Genomic DNA, 18,429 nt, shown 5'->3' on the forward strand with positions numbered 1-18,429 from the left:
CTAATATTCCTAACCCCACCTTTTATACCCCACCTAACATCTAAGTTTTCTGCGCTCTATGTCACTTCCCTCCCAATCGTTCCTATGCTACAAAATGTGTGTGTACTATTTATTTACATTCTTTAATCTGAATATACTAAAAATAGACTATAGCCTATTAGCTTGAAGGTTAATGGAAACATGTAAACAAAAGGGACGCTACTCTAAATCTACGTAAATACTTATATGTAACAATCCTAACACTAATGACGTATGTTTTAATTCCAGACCGAATATGCACTTCTAAAGCAGAGCATAAACCATTTGGAGAACTATTTAAATTATAATAAAGAATAAAGTTCTTTGATGTACTCCTATATATAAATTGTTCATCATTTTTTTTCTCTAATAAAACTGCAGTTTTTTTTTACTACAAGCATATTTATTGAGATTAAAATAAAAATAAATGAGGCCCAGCAATGGACAGGGTTCGAGGCAGTAGTGAAGAAAAAATATTTCTTTTCAAAATGACAAATGTTCTTTAGAAATGCAAAATATTTTGGTATAAATAAGAAACATTATTATAAACAAAATTAAACTAGATCTTCATCTAAAAGTAGTGTGGTTATGACTATGCCCAGCTGTCTTCAATTTCCATAAAGAATATTAGGTACTCATTACAGCTGGGTGGACTCGGGCATGTCCTATCAACCTTATTCCTGGATCCGAACTTGAGGCTTATGGTTAATATTTGGGCGTTCTATCATCTGACCATGTCATCCCTTCATTTAATTACAATCACTGAATCAGATTAAGGGTCTTAAATGATTTGCCATCAATGTAACATCAACATATATATTTTCACTTTTGGAACAATGATAATCATTTATATAATTACAAATTGAGTTGTATCAATTCTTCAGCTTAATGAAAAGAAAACCATACCTTTATGATAATTATTTAGTAATAGACACACTTTTAAAACTTCATTCGAGCAAGCTCTGTGCTTGATATGTTTAATAGATAGATAGAACTCACACTCAGGTTGTGCGAAAGTTTTGGTTTTTTAAAAGGGGGGTACCTTCTTCAACCATATATTTCTGGCAAACAGATGGAGTCACAACCAATATTTTGATTCTTTCTTTTGTAGTAGGCCTATAGAGTTATCTAAAGTTAAGCAAATTTTGGGACTTAAATGCTCAGTAGTTTAAATTTGTCATAATTTTAGTATTTCACATAAACCAGACTTCGGTTTTGTAGAATCGCATGATTTATCAGCTTTGCATCATGATATACAGAAACCTTTCAAGCTATGATCAATATTTTTATATTATTCATTGACACACCCATCGTTACTCTTTCTGAGTTATTTTGAGCTTAATATTTCAAATAGTTAAAATTTAAACGGTGGTTGTATGAAAGCACTACGTGTTCAAAAATAGGGGGTCCCAAGTTCAACTTCTGTTGTTCAAAAATTCTAACCATAAATGTTTTATTTTTTTGTTTATTATGCTTCCATATATGATAAAAAAAGATACTGGAAAGTTTAAACAGATTCTACCATGTAGTTTACAGGCTATGATCATTTTAGTGCACACTAAAAAATTATTACAGAAATTTAAAAAATCCTGTTAAAAAATGCACCTTTTATAATAGAAAAAAAAGCATAGCTTTTTAACCATGAAAGCTACATCAAAAAGGAAAACTGTTCTGTGATTCTAATTTTTTGCTCCTTTTACTTGCAGTCATTGTATTGCAATCAAACCATATAATTTTTAAAATTCTATCCTAGTACCTAATATAATCATATATGGTAATCTATCGTATTAGGTATGTAAAATCAGCCGAGCCTAGTAATGTGAAAAAAGGGTGACTCATCAAATTTCTGTAATTATTTCACATTTTTAGAAAGATTTATGTTGTAAAAGTTTTAAAGAAATGTTTCAACCCTCCATTCATGTACCTGTTTTTAAACAAGTGTATTAAAACTTTTCAGTAATAAATAAAGATGTAACCAAGCTCATTTACTTTAGAAGCCATCTTGTTGAATTTAGTTTTTTTGGTAACATTTTAGCTAGAGATTCAGGGGAAACCACTCTAATTTACAGATGGCCGCTGTTCATATAGCAAATCTTGCTCTAAAACAAGGACAAGGCTTTTTAAAGTCAATTTTTGGCCTTTGATATATTTAGACATTGCTATTGGTTTTATTATGTATTATATTTGATGCAAAAATATAATAATATAGGCCCCCCCTACTTGTATTAAAGCCATATTATGAGCCACATTTCTCGCACATTACTAGCCTCGGCCGATTTTATGTACTTAAAACGATAGACTCATACCTAGTATATATAGGCTAGGCATTTTTGTAAAAATGTTTCTATTTAACACAGAATGATAAAATTTACATATAATTAGCGTGTTATCTTTTTCGCGCATGCCTTTTTTCCATGGTAATCATGGCGTTGACCTTTGCCCTGACTGGCTTGTTTCCGCTGTACATGTTTATTAGTGGGCATGTCAAATCCAGGTGTATTGCGTGCTCATCTGTCCATATTATGACATGGTGTGTAGTTAGTAAAGTCGCCGACAGGTCTGCAGACCCTATGCGTTATTTCTTAAAGAAAATTATTCTCTATTTTAAGTAGGAACATGGTGCTTAAATACATGGTGAGTACTTATTTATTTATTTATTTTTGTTGATAATTATCTCTTGTAAGTGAAATATGAAATATTAAAAACTTCAGTGACACCGTGCATGAAAATAATTTAAAAAAAAAAAGACTCATTAACCTCCGGATTAAAAGAAATACTCTGGAGTAAGCATTAGCCCATTTTTGCGCCAAATTTGAGTAACTTCTTAATAATTTAATAATATTACATAATATTTATTCAGTATATTAATTTTCAGAGGATTTTTTCTATGATCTTAGCGTTTCTTAATTTTCAAAAATCCTTTAAAAGATGTTTTCAAATAGTATGAAGTTCGTATTTTACATTTTCCGTGTTATTTTCAGTGTGTTGAGCAATTTTGCGAGAACTGGCGAACACGACTAGGCCTAAGAAAGCTTAACATCTAGTGATGTATCATAAAAATATTGCTTTTTTTTAATCATGTTGGCAGACACATAGTTAACTTAGATTTAATCATACACTTGCAGTTAAATAATATTAAATATCATAATAGGCCTAATCAATAGCAATTTGAATTTAGTTTTGTAATTCTGGTAGCAGATTTTCAATTTACTATAAAATCTATTAGGCCTATTTTCCTTTATTTTTCCATGCCTTGTAGAAATTAAATATATGACACTGTTTTTCTTTTCCATATAGGCTACAGCAATCATGAGGAATCAGGGTTAAGTCTTAGTTCACTATGGCTAACGGGCATAATTCATTTATCAAGTTATATCTGACATACAGATCAGCAAAAGGAATAGGTCTATTTATATGGTATCCTAAGTATAACTAAGGATCTAATCTGTTTAGTTTGATTGAACCCTTATTAATATTATTTTACTCAAACACTTTTTATTAATTGACAAAGCTTTAGGTGGATTCCCAAGCCAAGATTTATTCATATTTTATTAATAGTAGAACTTCAGTTGGTAATAATAGTAAAACCTTGTTAAAAATATGTGTGTCCCATTGATTTATGGTACATTTTCTATTCTTCGACTGACATCTCTAACAAAGACTAAATGTTTACACTAAACTACTTGTGTCTTTTACTTTAGTCAGTGTATTTTTAGGTGCCCTTTTGTTTTGTTTTTTAAACCCATACAGGATTCAGGATTATGCATTTAAATTAATTTTGTTAATGACAAATAAATTGCTCATTCAAGTAAACTGTTTACGTTAAACACAATTTAATCAAAATCAAAAATTAAAAAAAAACTACTTTATATTTTTAAATACTGCAGTCATTCAGTTTGGCTACAAGATCTGCATAAAGTTATTGCTGTCTTACTATGGATATCAGCATTATCAGATGCATGTAGTTCCTTAAGCAGAGCTGCAAAGAGAAGAATAAAATACTTCTCTATGTACAATGAAATTTAATATCTTGATGTCGCATCAATTACAGGAAATTCAGTTATAATAATTCAGCTAATGGAATAGTGCCAAATTTTCTCATCTTCTGTTATGTCTTATGTCCTATTGATGATGTTGATGATGTCTATTTTTAGTCATGTATGCTTTGCAATTCTAAAACTTAGGTTTATTAAAATGTATCCAGGATGTTTTAACTGGTGTTGTTACTTGTTATGGTTTGACATTTTTTCATTATTGAATAAACTTTGTTTTATTTATAACATTTCTTTCTATTCCTGTGCATCAAAGCTATGATTAAAACACTACTATTAATATTAGCATGGAGTTATGTTACAAATGCTTTTCACAAGCATACTCTTACTATTTCTTTATGGGTATTAATTACTATTAGTATTTGGAAATAGCTAGACTTTATGGAATTGGCTTACTATTTATCCAACTTTAAAAAAAAATCCAAATAAACATGACATAAAACTGCTTAAACAGTGTTGTCGCATAATTTCCACCACCCCAGGTACAGTACACTACATCTACATGTATTACAATGTTTATTCAACCATTATTGTGTTGCATGTGTAGGTCTGCTCTACTTCATCTACCCAAGTAACAAGTTACTATAATAAGTAATATGTGCTTACACATTTCTAAAGAAAAACTGGTTGTAAAATAGTACAATAGTATTAACATTATTTAGTATTCAGTCTAAGTATTAATAAATCAGTTTAAAAAATTAAACTAGATTTAGCTTTATTTTAAAAGTTGCATTTTTTTAACGCAATGTCAATCTGTTATGAGGGTGACATTTAATTACTCATTTAATAAATCACTTCAATCCAGTATAACCGAAGCAATAACCCTTATTATAATTTTTTAATTTTTAGAAAAATGCGAATACAGGATGATGCAATAAAATTATAATTTTTTGAAAAATGCTAATCCGTAATGATGCAATGAAAAAACCATATGTGCCAACTTTTTTACTTCCGTAATATTGACTTGAATTACGAAGGTCTAAGCTGTTTTAGCCACGCCCACAATTTTTTAAAAGCACATAAATTAGCTCCTAATGAAGCTAGAGACACAAAAATGGTATTGATGTGTGGGGAAAAAAATCCTTTTTTGTGTGGTATAATTTTATCTGAAATTAATGTAGTTCAAAAACTACGAGCAACAACCTAATATAATCAAGAAGAGGTTCTGCCATTTAATAAATAAAAAAAAACTATCCTTCTAGGCCCAGTAGTTTTTTTTATATGAATTTTTAAAGCTTTAGGTAAAACAGCTTATATGTTCATGTAAAGTTGCAAAATATTTAGTGCCCATCTTTGGGTTTTTTATAACGTAGTTATTAAACAAATAATGTTAAACATGTGAACATTGATGCTAGAGAGTGTAGACAATAGGAATATGCAAGTGAAATAAAGATCAATTAAAAGGAAAAGAATTTATAATTACCTTAATTACCAATTAAGGCATGTGGTGCAGTTCTACAATGATTGCCACAAGTCACTTTTCATACTGCATATCTATGTAGTTATTGATGATATAAAGATAAAACTTAGCACATAGATGCCTAAGGATATGGAAATAGAAACTTACAAGTTAATACATGCTAGAAGAAAAAGACAAACACATATAATGAAGTCTAACTAAGTGGTTGGGACTGAAATTTTGCATCAATAATACCTGGGTATTATACTCATACTGTAATATGATATGATAAGGATTATGTTGTATCTAAATATTAGTAGCATCGGATGATTATAGATAGCGGTGTCCGCTAATGGAATCTTCTTTAAAAAAAGGGGTGTTGGGTTGTTAGTAGTATTGTAATCTCAACTAAATTCTACTCAACCTCTCCCCACCACAAATCACAATTTCTATCTGAAATAATATGTTCACATGTTTGTTCTGTAATAGTGCATGCTCAGAGTTTCTTCCCTGCATCTCTTTGAAAAAATTTTACCGTCCCCCCCCCCTTGAAAGAAATTAAATTTATATAATTTATATAGAAAATATACTTTTAACAGTGTCCACGCCCCGAAAATTTCAAGTGCTCCCCCCTCCCCCGGAGAAAAAAGTCTGGAAGAAACACTGTGCACGCTGTTATTACTATCTTAAGAGCAACGCCATTTATGAATGATCTAATATTGATTTGCTTACTGCAATTTGAAATAAAGTGTTCAAAAGTTCTACCTTCCAACAATTGTTGTGGTCTTGGAGGCACACTATTAAGTCTGAATAGGTCTATTAGTCATTCATGTCAACTATATTGAAAAAAAAGAAAAATTACAATACAGGGGGCATCCATAAATGACGTCACGCTTTTTTGACAATTTTTACCCCCCCTCCCCCACACAATGTAAATAAACCGGGAGTGATCTCCCCTAAACTTTCTCGAATATTCTTATATAAAATAACAGGGGATGGGAACTCGGGCTATAGACATGATTTTTAATCCATTTTAAGCGCATGAGCCGTGAGATGCCACGAAAATGACAAACCCGGAAGCGTTGAACCGAACGGCCTACTAACCATAAATTACAAAATTAGTCAGCATTACAATACTACTAGATTCTAGTACTTGAGTCTAGTACTAACAACTAGGCTTTCCGACTTCCGCTGTTTCGATTCGGTATTCCACATCCGGACTTTTTGATGCAGACTTTATAAAAACTCGCCCTTTTCCGAAGAATGCCGAATCTCACTGTTGGAATCGAGTTTTTAGAAATATTCGATATAGATATTCTAGTGTAGTCGTATTATATGTTTCAATTAGAAAATTACTGCCATTATGACAATCTTAAAGCCGAAATCGATCGCACGATTCTAATGAGTTTATCTCGCGAACGTGTCCCGTACGGTGCTGTCACATTTTAAATAAGTTTACGTATTAAACACATTATAAGTGTCTTGCCATTAGTTGTAAGTGTCCATTAAATAAACAAATATTATTATAATAACGGTTTTATGGCACTTATTACTTCTGTTAACGAGTTATCATACATGTCAAATCCCCGAGCTAGCGCTTCGGCCTTGACAACGCCATGGCGTCCGTTTAGCACCGCATTACCTATTATCGATAAAATACGCGTACTAATGCCAATGACGTAGTTTTCGAAGGTGGAAAGAATTTAAATTGTGGGTGGCACTGTTAAAACTAGATAAAATACATTGATCAAGTTATCAATTAAAAACGACAGGCAAGAAGCTTAGGCTTACATTAACTAGTGTCAAGCATTTCACACATACCTACTTAGTACTTAGATTTAAGGCTTATTATACTTAATTAAGTTAATACTAAATTATACTTTATACTATATATAAATAATAAATAAGTTATAGGCATATTTCTTAGTATAACTAATGCTATATGTAATATGTATCGATTGATAAAGTAAGTCTGGGCCTATTATTGGTTATGATAAGTAAAGAAGCTTGGTGATAAACTTGATTAATTATTTGTGATAATTATGTCTATGACATTAGTAAATAGTAGATCTAAATAATAAACAAAAGGCGCAGCAATTGACATGGGGGGGGGGGGATACTAATTAATAAGGCAGTGAATTTAGAATGTCATGAAAAAGGCATGATAGTTATTCATAATAATTTAGGATACAATTGTTACATTTAATAATAAAAAGTAACAAAAAACAAACATTACGTATTTAAATCACAGCATATTGCCAATATATTCATATAAGCAGATAGACAGGGAAGCTGTAACTTCTGATGTAGTACAACTTACTTAAGATTTAATAAACTTTTACAAGAATTTAAGGTTTTTCTATTGATTAGTTGTACCAAAATAATATCAATAGGGCCTGATAAAGACCCTAGTATATTAAAGTAGTTTCCCTTTTGGACCTGTCAATCCATCATCCATAGAGCAGCTGAAGTAGAGTTTATCTGTTTCTTGACCACTGAACATGAAGTGATGGTGTGGTTAGCTCTCTGCCAAGCTATCTTTACTTTGCCTTGTGTCAGGTACTCATCTGAGCTAGGTGGATGCTGCGCGCTGCACAGACAGACTTGTCTGAGATCTGAGCTTAAGACTTGCATGTTAGTAGTTGAGTGCTTTAACACACCATCCCTAGTTTTATTTTTCAGCATTCTTCTTATTACATGCTTCAGTATCAATCACCAAATGTATCCTATCTGTTAAAGTAGCATTCTGGACATACGTCTGTTGCAGTCACTATAATTACTATACAAGGGTGCAACACCCTTTCATAGGACTTTTTAATTATATGCAGTCATACTTAATCTAATTTTTTTCTATATTTCTATTACCCCCACCCTCTAGTAAAGTTTCAATTTTAATATTTAAAAAAAAAATAGACTTTCAGTCTGCATATTGACCTATATAGAACAGCACACCTCACTTTAATTTGACCTGATTAGTTCTAATTATCCTTCATCAAATTTTGATTTTACTTTCATATTTCTATTGCCCACACTCTCTAGCACTAGCGTGCAAAGTTTTATAATTTTATCTCAAATAGCAGCAGTGGTATGCAAGCCTAAAGCCAATCACACAATTAAATCCGATGTTACAGTGATATATAACAAGTTTAATACATACATAACTTTAAAAATTCATATAAAATAAACTATTAGGCCTAGAATGATAAATTTGGTATTTTTATCAATGGGGTATATTATAGGATTAATCTGTGTACATTTTATCATTCTATGATAATTAGGAAAAATATCCCAACATTCCTAACTAACAACAACCAAACACCCCTTTTTTTAAAGAAGATCATTATCAGATACTGGTATCTAGGGTCTATAATCATCCGAAGTTTTTATTTCGTTTTAAACTTCTTCTTCGTTCTTAATTATTAGTGATTGAAGCGATCGAGATTTATCTGCCAGTGGGTTTGAACTCGAGACTTTGTTCGAATTTATCAACCATGATGAGCTTTTTGCCGACTCGACCACTCCTCCAACACAATTAAAAATGAATTAAGCGTTACGTGTCAACTGGTTATGCGCCATTGAGGCCATGACTCCGATTTCAGCCTGCTTTTCTTTTCGGATTTGCTTCCATAGCCTTTGTCCAACCAAACTAAATTACTTAATTTATTATTTATTGTCACTCACTGCCATTCACAACACACCTCTCCATGACAGCTCTTCTTACTTACGTTTCAATCTAAAGAAAATCACAAATCGGTTACACTTTTTAAGTGGCCTTGCCTTGCACCCAGAGTTCCTCACTAGTGATCATCAAATAGCGGTCACGTGATTTAAAAAACTAAATAAGTTTGGTTGTCATTCAAAAGCCATGTTTTATAAAAAAAAAAAGTTGTTAGCAAAATTTGATTTATTTTTTCACAGAATGATAACCCTAATTGTTCTACAACCTCAAATTCATTTTTGTAACCTCCAGGCTGATATTTGAAAAGTTCTATTAATTTTAAACAGATCGACTTTAAAATTTAGCCTTCATTCTCCAAAGCAAATTTTAAAATGCTTTTCTGACATATTTAGTAATTATTTAGCCTTGCCACCTTATAACATGAAAACCCGCCATTTTGCTCGTGGTAAACATTTTTAAAAGTAATTCTAAGAAGGTCTCTCTAACTAAGACAAAAAACCGTCGGAAGTCATGCATCCGGTCCGTACGCCATATTGTTGTTAGCAAAATAATTTTTATCAACCCTGTTCGAGATAGAAAATTTGAAATTAATAAAATACTTAAAAAAAAACTTTTTAAAAAACCACGTTTTTCTTGTGGACTAAAAAGTAGAAAATAAATTTTTCTTCCGACCCCACACACAACACTGGCACCCATGTTCTCATCATCATCATCCGCACGAAAACATCTGTTTTCCTTTTTTTATAATATGTATTTTTTATCATTTCTGTAATTTTGGCAATGTTTTGTTCATTGTGGTCATCAGCCGGATATACGTCAGCGGGGCGTGGACGTTTACGTCCTGAAGTTTTATCTTGTCGCTTCCTTGCAGCTCTTCTTAGTTGTGTTAGATTTATTGATTTCTTGTTGCTAACTGCCGATAATCCAACTGCCTGTATGGCCGCCACGATGTGATAGCAGTTACCGACACAAAAATCCAGACCCCCATCCCCCCACTAAAATGACACCTCAGCCGACAACCCCTCTCAAAATTGCAGTTGAATTTTTTTTTAAACATCGATATTTTCCCAAAAATCTTGTCTAATTTCGGTCAAAATAGAGTATTTTAATCAATTTATATTACAATTTATTAAAACAGTTTTCTAAAACGCGAAAAAACGTCTAAAATTCTTTTTCCAACATTTCTTTTTTACTTTCTCGTATATACGAAGTATAGAGAAAGTCTTGTAATCGTGCAAAAAAAAATCGAGATTTTTACAAATCTCGACGTTTTACACCTCACTGATACGGAAAAACATAATTTTGCAATCTTGTCCGTATGTCTGTGTGTGTGTGTGTCTGTGTGTCTGTCCGTGTGTAAACACGATTACTTGAGTACCGTTACAGCTAGGTTGATGAAATTTCATATATAAGTATTTTATCAAAATCGTAGATCCGTATCAACTTTTGAGCGATTTCCGATAACCGGAAGTGGTACTTTTTTTACTTTGAATTTTTTAAAAGCCTATAACTTGAGCACTATTTCAGATAGATAAATAAAATTTCACATGTGAGTAAAAGATCTAATTTTCTACCTTCTGTTAAATTTTGAGTAATTTCCGATGACCGGAAGTAGTAATTTACGCTACTTCCGATTTCTCAAAAAACTAATGTAAATTTTAAAAGTACTAATAATATTGCGCACTATTATGCGTTTTTTGTTTAGCGTTCACTTGGTGTGCAATTAATTTGTCTACGAGATTTTATTCTATTTTTAAAACTTTAAGTATTTAAAATGGATTAAAAATCATTTCTATAGCCCGAGTTCCCATCCCCTGTTATTTTATATAAGAATATTCGAGAAAGTTTAGGGGAGATCACTCCCGGTTTATTTAGTGTGACTTCACAACGTCTAACCCCCTCCTCCCCCTCTTCACACATCGTCATAAAATTACAGACCCCCTCCTCTCTCCCCCCCCCCCCCCATACGAGTGTGACGTCATTAATGGAAGACCCCAAATAACACCACCACGAAAACCAAAAAAATCAGATAAGTTCAAATTGGTTTAAAAAATATTTGAAGTAGGCTTACGACATAGAACGAGCAACTGATAATATCGGTGACGTCACTTTTATTGTTCCCCCCAAATAGCAAGTAAGAGAAAAAAACTGGGGGCATTGGGAGTTCATAAAAGCTTAGGAATAAGCAACGCATAAGGGAGGGTTAATCTAGTCCTCACCTTCACATAGGGCAGTAATCGCATACTTAATTTGAGGTTATTTTTTCTGACTTGTTTATGGAAATAATAAATAATACATTTTTATATATATTTACAATTAATTAATAAATAATAATATAACATTTATGGGAAAATTCGGAAAAGTCACAACCGTGATATAAAATCTAATATAAATTAGTGTAAAGGAACATTGGAAGAGAAAACACACAGTAAGTAGTTCTTTCCTCCGGAATACTTGTATCCAAATGATGTAGGCATTTCCTTGTGCTTATATTTATATGGCAAAAAAAGCTAGGAAAAAAGCGTAGGCGGCGGCTATAATACAAAATTTCTATGCAACAATACAAAATATGGTTGCGGCGGCAGCGGATCCGGGCACGGTGATCTTCAAAGACGGTAAATCAGGCGGCCTCGGCGTTCCACACAAAAGACAGAAGTTGATCTATCGTCGGCGGTATTTCCGTCGGTTTCGAACAAGGTGGTATTCTTAGTCGACAAATCATCAGTATGTCTAGCGACGGAAAAATCGGAAGTTTTAACAATGTAAACGAAACGTCTTTAAAGTCTGCACCAAATACCACTGAAAATCGGGTGCGGTAAATTTTTCGCAGAAATCTTCGCATTTCAACACCACTCAGCGTAAGTTTCGGGTTGTGGTAAAATGCGAGAAAAAAGTCACGTGACCGACCGTACCACTTCCGGTTAACGGAAATCGCCCAAAAGCTGATAAGGATCTACAATTTTGATTAAAAAAAACGTATATATGAAATTTCATTAACCTAGCTGTAACGGTACTCAAGTTATCGTGTTTACACACACACACACACACACACACACACATTGCACGATTAAAACCTGTTCTACCAACCTTGTCCAAGATGGTGGGGAGGAGTGTGGGGGGGTGGGGCGTTTTTTTGCGAACAAAAATCGCAAGTATGTGTACTGAATTGGTTTTAACACCTAGAAATAAACTAATTATATCAAAGCGTATTGTGTGACTTTAAAAAAGTATGGTGGGTGGCCGTTGCACGTTTTTTTTTTCGCCAATGTAAATGGGAAGGATTTACACCGGAACTGTGATTTGATAAATCGTATTACACTAAGAATATAAACCAATTGTATTAGTGCGTAATGTACAATTTCGCTAGCCAGTTTTTTTAAGATAAGACTCGACTATTTCTTTGTAAGATTCTTACGATTCGCTCGACTTCAACTTGAAAGATCACTTACTTTTACTTGATTGCATTACACCTTGCCTGGGTCACTGTAGTAAAGAGAATTAAATATCACGGAGTCTTGAATCGCTATCCGATTAATAAAATAGCATACGGTCGGAGCGGTTGGCTGGAAAACAATACTCTTGCCGAAATTTTAAGCTAAAAAATAGTATATTGTACAGAATTGATCATTTTGTTATTGCTTGTTTCATAACAAGTCATAATACTGCAATTTTCATATAGTTAAGGCCACTAGATCTACAAAACGATGTAAAAATGGTACAACACGACTACTGCTAATGCTTTGTTACTTTGGTCAACCTAACTGATAATTTAAAACTGTAATACACTATCGGAATTGTTCAAAAGACAAGACAAAAAGTAGACCAAATAAGCTTGCACGTTTTACAAAGTTCACTCTAAATTCTAAAGCAGTGTTTTTTTTAGCGCAATTTCCATTCTGGAGAATTGCGTTTATTAACCCGTCATTTCTGGATGTATGAATGAATGGATGGATGGATGGATGGATGTGTGTCCGCAGCTTTAAGTCGTATCTCCTCCTCAACGAAGCAATATCGATGACTAGTTCCAAAAGCAATTATGTTAAGCAAGTTACGAGGATGAACATAGGCCATAAAAATTCCGGGTTTCTTTCATGGATTTCCCGGAAAAGCCAAAAAACCTCGAAAAAAAGCAGTTTTTGGTCCTTATCTCGGCAACCAGACCACTTAGCGACTTGAAACATGTACCAATCGACTCCTGCCATAATTTAGAACAATATTGCCGAAGAAAGCTTTCAAAAATATCCTTTCGTTCGGTCACAAAAATTTTTTTTTATTAATTAAAATTTGGACCGAATTAGTAGGCATTTTATGCAACCACATGACACGCGTCATCACGTTCAATAGCTGCGCCATCACGTTCAATGGCTGCGACGTCACGTTCGGTAGCTGGGCGCGCAATGGTTTTTAGTCATGTTACTCTATTGTAAATAAAACATGTAAAATACTGAAAAAAAATTAATAAAAAATGTTTTAATAACTAACCAATGGTTTTACTAACCCTGCTCTTGATTTACGCTACGACAGAGCTATTTTTAGATAACACAAGGAAATTGCGCTAAAATTGTCACTAGACTTTTTTTAATTACTTGTTTAACCTTTTTGGAGGTACCAAACCCTACCAGTTTCATATACGCCTTCATCGAACCCTTCTTAATAGTTTTATCGTTCACATAAAATCTTGAATCCTACGAGTCGGGTGTGCGCCATGACCTTCGCCAAAGCCCTGAGACTTGGGTTCGATCGAACACCGATTAAGAACCACTGATCGAAACTTTTTTTATTTCTTCTTTTTATTCGTTTCGGATTCCTAAGGAGCATAGGCGTAGGCAACACTTCGTTTATTCGCTTGATTTTCAGGAAGATAGAACCTAAAAATTCAGTCTCCCCCATCTCTATTTCAAACGATTTCCTTCAGAACTTTTAGTCTCCTTCTCTTCCTCCTCCTCCCCCCCCCGTGGTCTTTACACCAGCACCTGCTTAGTGATGTTATTTACTGTCTTTCTGATATTGTGCCCTAACCACCACTTTTCCCATGCTCTTATTTCACTATCCACTGTCAGTAACCTAGCTCCGAGCAATACATATTAAAAGAGACTTCACAAATTTTCTATAGATCTAGATCCTGATTGAATTATTACTTTCTCGTATATACGTAGTATAGAGAAAGTAATGTAAGTTTAGGGGAGATCACTCCCGGTTTATTTTGACAAAGCATTTGAATTCCACATTGGCTTAGAATTTTAAAACGCGTTTTATTGCTGCTGGTACCACTTGTATATATGTAAGCCCTGTTAGGCTAGGGGATGATTACACTAACTACCGGTCAGTGCAAGTCCTGCTTAACCCAGACTAGTTAATAACCTTAGTCTACGCTAAAAATAAAACAATTTTTTTTATCAATTTAATAAAATTTATTTAACAAAAATATGGAGCCAAAACTTATATAATATAAAAAACTAGACAAAGCAAAACACTCAAGACACACAAAACAAAACAGAACTCAACGGAACAAAACATCCAATTTCGGACCACAGTCCGTCCATACACCTCATAGATCTAGATTCTAAATGTGACACAGAAACACTTCAACACACAGGCCTCAACATTCCCGCAGAATGTCCCTCCCTGTCCACACACCACATTTAAGAGCTAAAACCAATACTACGTACAAGGAAATAGTCCCTAATACAGTAGCGTAGCGAGGGGGGGGGGGGGAGCGGGGGGGACGACGACGACGGGACATATGTCCCCGGGCGCCGACCTTAGGGGGCGCCAAAATGGGTTGGAAAAATTAATTGAAAGGTTGAGGGGGGTGCAATCGAAAGTTTGAGGGGGGATGCAAATCGAAATCTTGAGGGGGATGAGGAGTGCAAATCGAAAGTTTGAGGGGGGGTGCAAATCGAAAAGTTTGTCCCCGGGCGCCGGGAAGGGTCGCTACGCCTCTGCCCTAATACAACAATAACTTACATTCAGGATATAAAGCAAAGTGCAGCCACACTCAAATACAAAGTTTGCATAAATAATAACATCAAAACATAAACAAGACACAATAACTAGGCTATAAACCATTTTAAAATCAAAATCATATCAGCGCCATAATAAAATCCACAACAATCCTCAAAGGAACACAAAAAGTGACATTCACCTTTTTGTAATAATATAATAATTAAATAACTCCCCAGCCCCTTACACACACACACACACACACACACACACACACACACACACACACACACACACACACACACACACACACACACACACACACACACACACACACACACACACACACACACACACACACACACACACACACACACACACACACACACACACACACACACACATCTTCTGCTTGAGTTGGCCCTGGGTATCTGCATAGGTCTACACGCCACTGACTGTTTTAAATATTATTGTAATAGGAATTGATTAAATTACTCTCTGTAGACAAATTTCAGACAAGATCAGGAAATGTATCGTATTTTAAGAAAAATACAACTACAATATTTAGGGGGGGGGGGGTTGTAGGCTGAGGTGTGACGTCATTTTAGGGGGAGGGTCTGGCTTTTTGTGACGATATGTGTCGGAGGGGAGGAGGTAAAAATCGTCAAAAAGCTTGACGTCATTTATGGACGACCCTTAAAACCAGTTTAGGTTGTAATCAAGTAAATAATGATTAATTAAAAAATATAATTCAAACAAATTCATCTCCAATTTTTCCTTGACCAATATTTTTTTAAAAGTGCATAAACATATTTCTGTTTCCGTCTGACATGAATAAATCTATAGGCTCACCATAATGTGCACGTGGGATCACACTTAATCAACTGACTGTAAAAACGAGAAGGGGGGTGAGTGTCATAAGCCCTACTCTACAAACTAGATCTACTTTTATTCTTAATAATAGACTCATTATAAATAATTATAACCCGATCTCAATACGTTTAAGAAACTTAGCAGATGCAAGTTTTCGAAGAAATCGGTCCTTTCAGCAAACAAATATTTAGCCCTGTTCATTCGAAGCAAAGAAGCGGCATACGTTTTAAACCTATGTGACTTTTAAAAATACAAATAACAAATTTAGCATTGTAGCAAAACATTTCTCTCCACCCAACTTGGAACTATGGAGGAAAGCTAGGCAGGAGCCTATAGGTGTGCAAATAAGAAGGAGGAAGTGGCGCTGGGTGGGTCCCACACTGCGAAAGGCTCACTAAAATGTTACACGCCAAGCGCTTGAGTGGAACCCCCAGGGAAAGCGGAAGAGAGGGCGCCCAAGACAGATCTGGAGGCGGAGTCTTCTTGAAGAACTGAAGCCAATAGGGATGTCTTGCGAGATGTCAAAATTAATAGCCGAGGATAGGAAGAAATGGAAGGAAATGGTGGAGGCCCTATGCTCCATAAGGAGCAAAGAGGACTAACTAACTAACTAATAATATGCCGCACTATTGTGCACATTTTATTTGGCGTTCACTAAGTGTGCAATTCTTTTTTCTACGAGATTCTATTCTATTATAAAAAGTTAAATAATTAAAAATGGATTAAAAATATTGTTTATGTCCTGAGTTGCCTTTCTCCGTAGTGTTATATTAGAATATTCGAGAAAGTTTAGGGGAGATCACTCCCGGATTATTTTTTTAGTCTGCCCTTTTAAAACTAAAGTTACTGACAAACATCATCATCAATTCTTGAAGCATTGTGAGATGCAACTTGTACCCATTCATACAATCCCGTTTTTTAAATTAATGTTTATTTAAACAAACTACACAGTTAGAGTTTTTCTTATTGTTTGAATGTTTGCTATTTTCATTTCAGGTTTTAAGTTTCTTTTCTTTAATTAGTGATTCAATCGTAAATTATGTCAGTTCTTGTTACTTCTCTCTACCTTAATTAAACCCCAACCTCCATCATATTTTAGTTGTCAAATGTCACAAAAAGTCATAATGTAAAATATTACCAGTTTTGCTCTGCCTTTTTCAAAGATCTGTAGCCATAATTTTGACAAAGAAACATGTTTTTCATAATTTTTTTAATATAGAGAGACAAAATTTATTATCCACCAGCTGCCCTCTAAAACATCAAAAAAAAAAAAAAAAAAAAAATCAGCCATTCCACCCCTTAAGTGCGTTTTGTCATTTATGGTCGATCCCAAGTCTCCACTTTTCAGACACATTTCGGTTATCCTTTATTGTCAAAATGTTGCAAGTCTGCTAGTTTGAGACGTGTGGCAGAATGGCCTCAACTCATTATCCCCGTCAAAAAGGCTTGCCACCAAATGCCTGCCGACGAATATACCGCGTCTAATGCGTGGCGTTAGGAATACGGCCATCAGCATGGGGCCCGAGCCCGACGAACCAAACGGGGCAGCGTTAAAGCACCAGTAGGCTATGATGCCGTAAATACCGTAATTTAGTTTCGCGAAACTGCGCAACTATTTAGTAGTGTTCCTTCTTTTGAGAAATGTTTTGTTTTTCTTGGACTTGAACTGAAATATCATGTTGACTGTTAGTCCTAATACACAACTCCTAATTTTTAAATGTCAATTTTAATGTAACAAGGTTCAGAATTATAATTTACTTACTATAAGTGTCATCTTATCGTTAATTGTGCTATTTATAAAGCTCCGAACAATTTCAAAATCAGACGGCTTCCCCTGTTTGTCACCAAGCGCATTTTAAAGACAAGCTTCTTTTGGAGCTTACGGGTCATCCATAAATGACGTCACGCTTTTTTTGACGATTTTTACCTCCCCCCTTCCCCTCCGTCACACATCGTCACAAAAAGCCAGACCCCCCCCCCTAAATTGACGTCACACCTCAGCCTACGACCCCCCCCCCCTCAAAATTGCAGTTGCATGTTTCTTAAAACATCGATATTTTTCCAAAATCTTGTCTGAACTCTGTCAAAATAGAGTATTTTAATAAATTCCTATTGCAATTTATTAAAACAGTTTTCTAAAACGCGAAATAACGTCTATAATTCGTTTTCTAACATTGCATTTTATAATGCATAAGTGTGACGTTGCACCATCTAAACCGCCGCCCCTCCCCCTCGTCACAAAATTACGGACCTCCATCCCCCTACGAGTGTGACGTCATTTATGGACGACAACATAATGGGTAGTCTATTTCTATAGGATGGGAGCTTAATTAAGTTTTAAAGGGCCGAAAGTCTCAAAACAGCAAGCTTGAGAAATTTTATAACCACGTACGGGAAAATGGACGAGTGAGGGGCGGGAGAGGGGGGGGGGGAGAGGGTGAGGGGCTGTTTAATTGAACACCAAC

The 18,429-nt window shown here is 34.5% G+C and overlaps 2 protein-coding genes across 11 annotated transcripts in view; one reads left to right on the forward strand and one right to left on the reverse strand.

The window, feature by feature from the left end:
- LOC131951164 (zinc finger protein OZF) overlaps positions 1-344 on the forward strand; it is a 40,752-nt gene extending 40,408 nt beyond the window's left edge. Inside the window, exon 4 of the mRNA XM_059313491.1 lies at positions 268-344. Within this exon, the coding sequence (XP_059169474.1) occupies positions 268-336 (69 nt within the window). The 3' untranslated portion in view covers positions 337-344. The remainder of the gene's footprint in view (positions 1-267) is intronic.
- Positions 1-9,493, reverse strand: part of LOC131951159 (zinc finger protein 728) — a 154,235-nt gene extending 144,742 nt beyond the window's left edge. The window contains exons 1-4 of one of the 10 annotated variants that reach the window (XR_009388397.1): positions 9,195-9,493; positions 6,235-6,305; positions 5,494-5,564; positions 3,542-3,997 (exon numbers count right to left, since the gene is read on the reverse strand). The gene's annotated coding sequence lies outside the window, so the exon portion shown is untranslated. Of the gene's footprint in view, positions 1-3,541; positions 3,998-5,493; positions 5,612-6,234; positions 6,306-9,150 lie in introns of those variants that run through there. The other 9 variants (XR_009388398.1, XR_009388395.1, XR_009388392.1 and 6 more) reach the window with 9 other exon arrangements.
- Positions 9,494-18,429: the final 8,936 nt, after the last annotated feature.

This window comes from Physella acuta, unplaced genomic scaffold (assembly GCF_028476545.2).
Source record: "Physella acuta isolate Inbredline_101_S28 unplaced genomic scaffold, ASM2847654v3 ptg000802l, whole genome shotgun sequence".
In the NCBI taxonomy this organism is placed as follows: Eukaryota; Metazoa; Mollusca; class Gastropoda; family Physidae; genus Physella; species Physella acuta.